Below are 7,914 nucleotides of genomic sequence, written 5' to 3'. Positions count from 1 at the left end.
ATTCTTCTTAACTGTCATACTTTAATGGGGATGGAAAATGTGAATTTTCTGTGCATTCCAGGAACAATTCCTTGGGGTGGTGACCTTTAGCACCGATTCTCTGAAGACAGGAAAGTAGTCGAGTGTTTATCTGGATGACTGAAAGCTTTCCCTGGTGGAAGTTTATGGAAGTGTTAAAAGGGGCGGATAACACGGGCTTTGGAGGCGCTTGTCCAATGATCTGGAGGGGCTTGGAGAGCAGATCTCAGCTGGCAGACATTTAAATGGGAGACAGCTCGGCGCTGCTGCAATTTGTAGGCAGGACCCGACGCACTCTCTCTCTATGGACTCCCGGGCAGCTTCGGGCTCCCACGCCACCCGCTCCGCCGAGTGACCCACCGGGAAGAGCCCCGCAGAGCCCCAGGCCGCACCGAGGAGCCGCCGAGCCGAGCCGAGCCCCGCCGAGGAGCCGCCTCCGCGCAGGTGAGCCGGGACGCGTAGGGACGCGCGCGTTTACAGTGGGCGCGCAAACGGCTCCGGCAGCTGCGGAGTTCACCCCGTCTCTGTGGGAGGCAAAGTTTTAAGCTCTCTATCCTACCTTCAGAGAGGGGCAAGGGAAGGAGCCGTTCACCGGTGTCTAGCAAAATTCCAAGGAGTCTCGGTTTTGCAGGGGGCGACGTCCGTCCCTCCCGTCAGCGGGAGTGAGGCGCGCCGCAGTGCTGGGGATTAGGGCGCCGTTACATCTCTTTCCCTTCGAAAGCACGGGGACTGCAAAAGCCCCGTTAGCTCTGCCTCTCATCTCCGCCTACAGCATCACTCCCGACAAATTGGATTCGGCGCCCACCCGAGACACGGAAAAATCCCGGCCCGGCCTCTGCACGGAGCGGGGCGGGGGCAGATCCCCAGGTGCCAGCCCCATCCCATCTCGTCCCGTCCCGTCCCGCCGAGCTGCCCTCTCCGGGGCCGCTCAGCCCCCGGCTCTGTCCTGGCCCGTCTTTGCAAACCTCTGCTCCTCGGAGGAGCGTGCTCCTCGTACCTCAGGAGCTCCCGGGGCGGGCTGCGTGCCGCCCGGGAGACTCGCTGTGTGCCAGGGGTCGGGTTCCCCGGAGCGGGGGCTCCGCACCGGCAGAGGGCCCGCGGCCGGGACCGGGCCGGGCGGGACGCGGTTCCGCTGCTGCTCTCGGCGACCTCCGCCGCCTCTCCGCCCAGCCCTCCCACCTGACCCGGAGCCGCGGGAGTTTTGTCGAGCCGACGGCTCCGTGCGTCCGTCGGCCACCGCTGTCCGCAGCGGCGCTGCCCCCCCGGGCCGGCCGCGGGGACCTGCCCGCAGCGCTCCGGCCGTGCGGCTCCCGGCCGGCGGCGCAGCCTCCCGCAGGGCTTTTCCCTCCTGGAGGACGCCTGCTTGCTTGCCCCGTCCGTTTCAATACGATCCCCCGGGGGCTTGGCAGTCCCTTCAGGGAGTTCGTCCTCCTTTGGGTTAACCTGGACGGCGGCCGTGCCCCGTGGAAGAGCCGGTCGGTGTCGCCTGCCGCCGCCGGGAGCGTCCACGCCCTCGGGGAGCCGGGCCGAGTCGCACCCGGCCACGCCGAGCCAAACCAAGCCTGCGGTCTCTCCGCTCTGGCGGCCGCCGGCGAGCCCCGCGGAGCTGCGCCCAGCGATGAGCCCGTCTTACCTGGGCGGCTTAGGCGGGACCCTCCTGCCCGGGGCCGTGCGGGGCTGGCAAGGTGCGCGGTCCCTGCCCCCTGTGCTGAGCCGCAGCGTCCCTCCCCGGCCATCAGCTGCGGCCTCACTCCTGGGGTCCCACTCGCGGCTCCTCTCGAAAGAACGGCAAGCGAAGCCCGTTTCGGTCACCAGGGCTGAGACACAGCGCTGGGGAAACCTCTTTTTGCATAGGTGGGGGCTCTGAGGCACCAGCGCGCGTTTGGCTCTCCCTGCTGCTGACAAGGCGCCGGGTTTAGTCAGGCGTTTGGTGAGCGGAGGCTTTTGGCTGCAGTGCCAGTGTTCCCCCCGCCAACCTCAGCTGCCTCTGAGCACAGCCCGGCGACCCGAGAGCTGCAGAAGCGCTCTGCTCCTGCCCCGCTCCTCTCTGAGCCCAGCAAGCCCGAGAATAACCAAGCAGCGTGCGCTGGGTCTGTGCGTAAGTGATAAAAACCACCGATGACCGTAGCTCTGCTCTTCTTTAGCATTCAGTGCCAAGCTGTGCTAAAGCATGGTTGTTTTTTTTTTCTCTCGGCAATGCCACCCAGAAATGCGGAGCTTCTGCTGAAGACTCCCCTTTTCAGCACGCACGGCAGTGCAGAGAGAGGAGCAAAGCTATTCCGGTTTTTAGGGCTCCATGGGGAAATGTGTCTGAAGGGAGTCCGGCGCTAGGAAGCTGGGAGCTGTCAGGCTGCGTGGGCGTCTTCAGGCAAGGCAAACTCGGGTTTGGTACCAGCCATGCCCACCATGATGTTCAGCTTCCCTGGAGTCCCACAGGATGTCCTGTGGAAAAATCGTTTCTTAAACGGGGAATTCTCAAGGTTTCAAGGGCTGTTTTTTTTGTTTGTTTTAAAGTTGCTGCCTACACTCCGTATATGTCTCAAAACCCCCTCATCTCTATGACTCTCGAGAAGAAATTTTCTGAAATGTAAATGTATCCAAATTCTATGAAACACAGATGTTAGTTTTACTGTCTTGATTTCAGGAAAAAACCTACAGTTCTCTGGGAACTGCCATTACCATGTTTTTTTTATATTTAAAAATACAGATCTATGAACTATGAAAACATTACATAAGAGTGTTTCTGTAATTCAGATGTAATGTGTGAGGCATAAAATTATTCTGATCCTTCGGGACATAAACCACTTCTATTTTCGCAGTAGTCGAAGGGATTGTGTTTTGTGTCTTTGGCTTGTATTTGGAGTCCACCAAATGATTGGTTTTGGTTTTTTTCAGTTCTTCATCAGATTATTTTTCACGTTTTCCGTGAAGCACAGGAGTCCATGGCTCAGCATAATTCCTAGCAAAAGGGATTTACAGATGGAGTTACAGGCCTGCTAAGATCTGTGACAATTTTCCTGTATATTTCAACCAGGTTTCCATCCAGATCTTTTAAACAAGTTGTGTTGAGCTAAAAATGTCAGTAGTAACTTTCTGACTCTGCCTATGAGTTCATAGGGAAATTCTGTCTATGAACTGACATGTGGAGATCCTTAATTCACAGCAGAAAATGTATAAATGAAGAAAATTACAGCTTAATTGTATGAAATAGTAAGCCTGAAAGCATTTACATTTCTCTATCAATAGTTGCTAGTATTAATCCACACATTTCTTAATCTGTTTTAGATGATGAGCTCTCAGGCTCTAGATAAACCACATATGAAGTGATATGAATGTTAGGGCCCAATTCTGCTCCTGTTTGAAGTCAGCAATAAAACTTCTTTTGGCTTTAGGACTAAGAGCTTACAGATGATGAAAAGTGGAACTCAGCAGTGAAATATGGAAAGAATAGAGTTTTGGAGTATTGTGTTACTTTTAAAAAATAAATATTAATTCTGTCATATCTCTCTGGATCTGAATGAAATGAGGGAATTGATCATTTTGGTTATGGTCATCTGTTTGTTCAAAGGATTCTCAAATGAATTCTCAAAATGATTTCTGGTTATGCCAGTGTAACAACCAGTTAGTACCAAGTAATGAAAACTTTGCAGAAACGTGGAATATAAGCTTTTACAGCCTGATTCTCACAGCTGCAGAGCTATTGCTTCTGCAGAATTATGACTGTAATGAGGAGAAAAAGCATTTATTTCAGGAGAGATTTCTCTTCAGTAAAACTTTGGATATGGTAACACTGATTTCAGTTACTTCTACTGTCCTCTTCTGCTTCTTCAGTAATAAAAAACCCTGTTAAGGAAATACTACAACGGCTAACCCATAGATAGATGAACCACTTCACTTCCTAATGTAAGCAAAGGTGACATCTCTCATAAGCAAAAGCATTGATTGCCCTAGGACCAGAGGCAATACTGCATTTTGGCTGCTTTCCTTCCTGAGGCATACCACCTCATTTTCCTTTGTATTTTGCATTTTAAAACTTAAACTCTTAATTTTAAAATATTTTTTTAATCAGTTGTTAAAAAAAGATCCTGCTTAGCTGTTGTGGGGATCTTGAAGTTCACACAGCCCCTTTCTGCATTTAACCTGTATTTATCCCTAAATTCCTGGATTACTTTTAGATGTGTGTTTTGGGAGTGGCCATAACAAATGTGTCTGCAGAGTGGCTAATTTTCATTTGAGTTACAATTTCTTTTATGAACATGTAATGCAGCTTCCACTTTTAAGGCTGGAAACCAACCCAGTGAAAAATTACCTTCCTCCCTGTTTAGGATTACATTGAAACACATGCTTGCATTTCCTTAGGGATAAGCATGTGCTTAATAAAGTTGCATGAATCTGGGACACAGACCTTACAATAGTATACATTACTATGAAATTTCCCCCAAATTCCCATCCCAGAGCACACCTCATTTTTGTAGGACTTCTAGTCCATTGCATATCTATGGGGGGAAAAAAAAGAATGAGAACAATGTGGAGGCAATCAGTTTTGAAAATAAAAGTAGTCCAGGAATATGCATGTTGGTGGAACCTCATCCAAGTTGTGGGACACTAAATAAAATAAACACCTGAAATTTTCTGGCACTGCTTACAACCTAGCAATTTATTTTCTACTTTGTGTAATCATTTTCTTTCTTTTCTTTTAAGACTGGCACCATGTTGAGTAAATAAAGTGCATATTAAAATACTGGTGACTAGACAGTCACCAGAGAAATAAAAATAGTTTTGGAAGAAATCATTCTGATCTCTTGAGGGAATAAGCAATAGCTGATAATTCTTTGAAAACTTATTTTTAAGACAAAATTAAAATGAAACTTGTTAAATAATACTCTGGTTTTAATAGAGATGAGGAAAAACCAGCAAATGTGAAGTCCAGGCTGACGCTTGAAATTATGCTGCATTATTCCTTAATTGGAATTCCCAACTTATTTTTGTCTACCTCAAAGCCTTAAGGTTATTAAAACTGTGTGTTCCATGCCACGTTTCATTTAGATACTAACAGCAGCCCTTCCAAATTGCCTACTGGAGTCAGCAATTGTGTCATTCTTACACACCTTCCTTGAAGCATGAAGCTTCTGCCAAATGTAGGACATGTTGGTACTTAGATTACTGAAATGAATGCACACATCTGTGATTTATCTAGGTGCTCTAGAGTTCTGCTAGAGTTGATCTGCTGACAAACACTAAAAATATGAGACCCACAAGCATTCCCTGAGTGTAGTGGAACCCCCTATGACGCTTTTCTGCTTCAGGAATTCCTCTCCCAATCCATTTGATGGGAAAGGCTGAACACCATAGCATTTATTTTCTCCATGTGACTGGGAAGACCTAGTAACTGAGAAATTAGCAGTTATCTTTTACAGCAAATAGTACTTACCCTGACCCTCTGCTGAGTCTCTAGGTGGCCCTCACAGCACTGGCATTTGGCTGCTCTCCTGCCGAGTTGTGTGGTCTCTGGCAGAGCGGATGAAGCCATCCAGCACAGTGCCATGGTTTCACGTGTTTCTCGGGTAGGAACACCTGCACGACTCTTCAATTCAAAAGCTGTTTTTTTCCATACTGATAAAGCTACTCAAATAAGGGATACAACTGCAGCACCCCAAGCAGGTAGAAAACAATGACTTCCTCAGCATTTTTTTTCCCAGTCCTTTCCCTTTTTAATGTCTGTGCCTCTTCATAATTTTAGTGTTTTACAGCGTTTTTTTGCAATTAGTTGCTCGTTTCTGGTGCCTTCTTCCATGCTCCCATGGGGAGGGTCCCTCAGAGACTTATTCTCTCATCTGTTTGTCTTGCTACCACATAGCTTCTTTCAGAAAAACTTTGAAGCCATGGTATTTCTGGAAGGGGGAAGCTGATGAGTTTCTTCCCTGCTGGTTGGTGTTTTCAGATGACTGAACAGCCTCAAGAACTCAGAGATTTGGGAAGCAGCAGAAATGGTGAAATAAGTGAGGAAAGAAAGGCTGTTCCTATTCAATAATTAGGTTTGGAGCAGCCATACAGTTTTGAAAGACCTGATCATGTCCTCTTAACTGCACTTCCTGAAGTGGTCTTTTGTTGTGTGCACAAACTCTATGATATTTAATGTAATTTACAAAATTCTGCTGTCCTCCAACAACATCATTCTGTGTAAAATGAAAAGAAATTCAGGGATCTGAAAAATTCTTAGCGCTGTGATTGCATCTGTATTGCTTCTAACAAGGATTCAGAGTAATGTGTGAGAAGACATAGTTTGAAATGGCAAGACACATCTCTATTTAACCTGTACCTAAATATTGTTTTATGTTAGTTGCCTGACTTGCGCATCTCTCAGCTTAAGCATCATCACAGTCAGATATGTTGGACCCCTTTAGAGGTGCAGTGTGACAGAGGTTGGGAAGCTGTAAAACTACATCTGTATACAGCATATGCATCATATACTGGATGTACATTATACAAGGAGCTGTATAAAGTTTCTGAGTCTGATTAAGGGACACGAATCTAGACTACGTCTGCTGAGACAAGGACTTTAGCCCTCTGGTATTGTAGATAGCTGTGTCATGTAAATGAATCCTTGTGTAATGTATAATTTGTTCTTCCACTGTTGTAAGACAGGAGCAATCTTCCCATATGTCAGTAAGCTATAAAAAGGGAAGGAGAACTAGCGTGATGCACATGGAGAAAAGAGCTGGAAAAAAGATGGAGGACACACACACAAAAATTCTGTTTGGGCTTATTTTGATCACTCGATTTGAAAGCTTTTATCTCTTGGTAGTTTGGGAACAGCTTTCTAGCTGTTCAGGGTACAGGCTTGAATGCTTATAAGTGTGTGTGCACTCATTTCTTTCATGGAACTGAAAATTTACTGCATGTCTGGCTTCTGTTGATATCTGAAATCCACAACTGTGCTTTATTTCCTCAACTTCCTTTATGCAGGATGGTCCGCACACTGTATGCCATCGGTGCCTTGCTTCTTCTGGTGGGATTTCTGCTACCAGCAGCCGAAGGGAGAAAGAGGAATCGTGGATCTCAAGGTGCTATCCCTCCTCCTGTCAAGGATCAGCCCAATGATTCAGAGCAAATGCAGACACAGCAGCAGTCAGGCTCCAGGCACCGGGAGCGAGGGAAAGGCACCTCGATGCCTGCTGAGGAGGTGCTGGAGTCTAGTCAGGAGGCATTGCACATCACTGAGCGCAAGTACCTAAAGCGGGACTGGTGTAAAACCCAACCCCTCAAACAAACTATCCACGAAGAAGGCTGCAACAGTCGTACCATTATCAACAGGTTCTGCTATGGCCAGTGCAATTCTTTCTATATCCCCAGGCATGTCCGCAAAGAAGAAGGCTCCTTCCAGTCTTGTTCCTTCTGCAAGCCCAAGAAATTCACCACCATGACTGTTACACTCAATTGCCCCGAGCTTCAGCCTCCAAGAAAGAAGAAAAGAATCACCCGAGTTAAGGAGTGCCGGTGTATATCTATTGACTTGGACTAAACTGAGAAAAAGTAGCAATTGCACTCTTGACTGTACGCAATCACTGCCAGTGTGAGAGTCAGTGGCAAGATCTAGCCCACCTTCAAGGCTGGGCACAACTGAAAGGGACCTAGTGAATTACCTAAAACCAGCAAAACCCCCCAAAAAGAGAGAAAAAATTCACGTAAGGAAAGGGCATGCATGTGTGTGTGTGTGTGTATGTGTAAGGGAAAAAATGGATATGGATGAGCATGAATGTTTGCGACAAAAAAAAAAGGAACAGGGGTATGAGACGTTAAAAAAACCCTTAATTACCCATAGTCATGAATTAGGTTTCCTAATTCATGTGTATATTCACATTTTTGCCGCTTGCTGGGGAAGTGGAGCTGTGGCTT

General features: G+C 47.5%; 1 protein-coding gene across 1 annotated transcript; it reads left to right on the top strand.

Moving 5' to 3' along the window:
- The first annotated feature begins 302 nt into the window (after positions 1-302).
- On the top strand, positions 303-7,675 carry GREM1 (gremlin 1, DAN family BMP antagonist). Its single transcript, XM_058848395.1, has 2 exons — positions 303-462; positions 6,985-7,675. Exon 2 carries the CDS (start codon positions 6,986-6,988, stop codon positions 7,538-7,540), a length of 555 nt encoding a protein of 184 aa, XP_058704378.1. The 5' UTR covers positions 303-462; position 6,985; the 3' UTR covers positions 7,541-7,675.
- The last annotated feature ends 239 nt before the right edge of the window (positions 7,676-7,914 follow it).

Source organism: Poecile atricapillus, chromosome 1 (genome assembly GCF_030490865.1).
Source record: "Poecile atricapillus isolate bPoeAtr1 chromosome 1, bPoeAtr1.hap1, whole genome shotgun sequence".
Taxonomy (NCBI): Eukaryota; Metazoa; Chordata; class Aves; order Passeriformes; family Paridae; genus Poecile; species Poecile atricapillus.
This window is presented reverse-complemented; position numbering and strand designations above follow the sequence as displayed.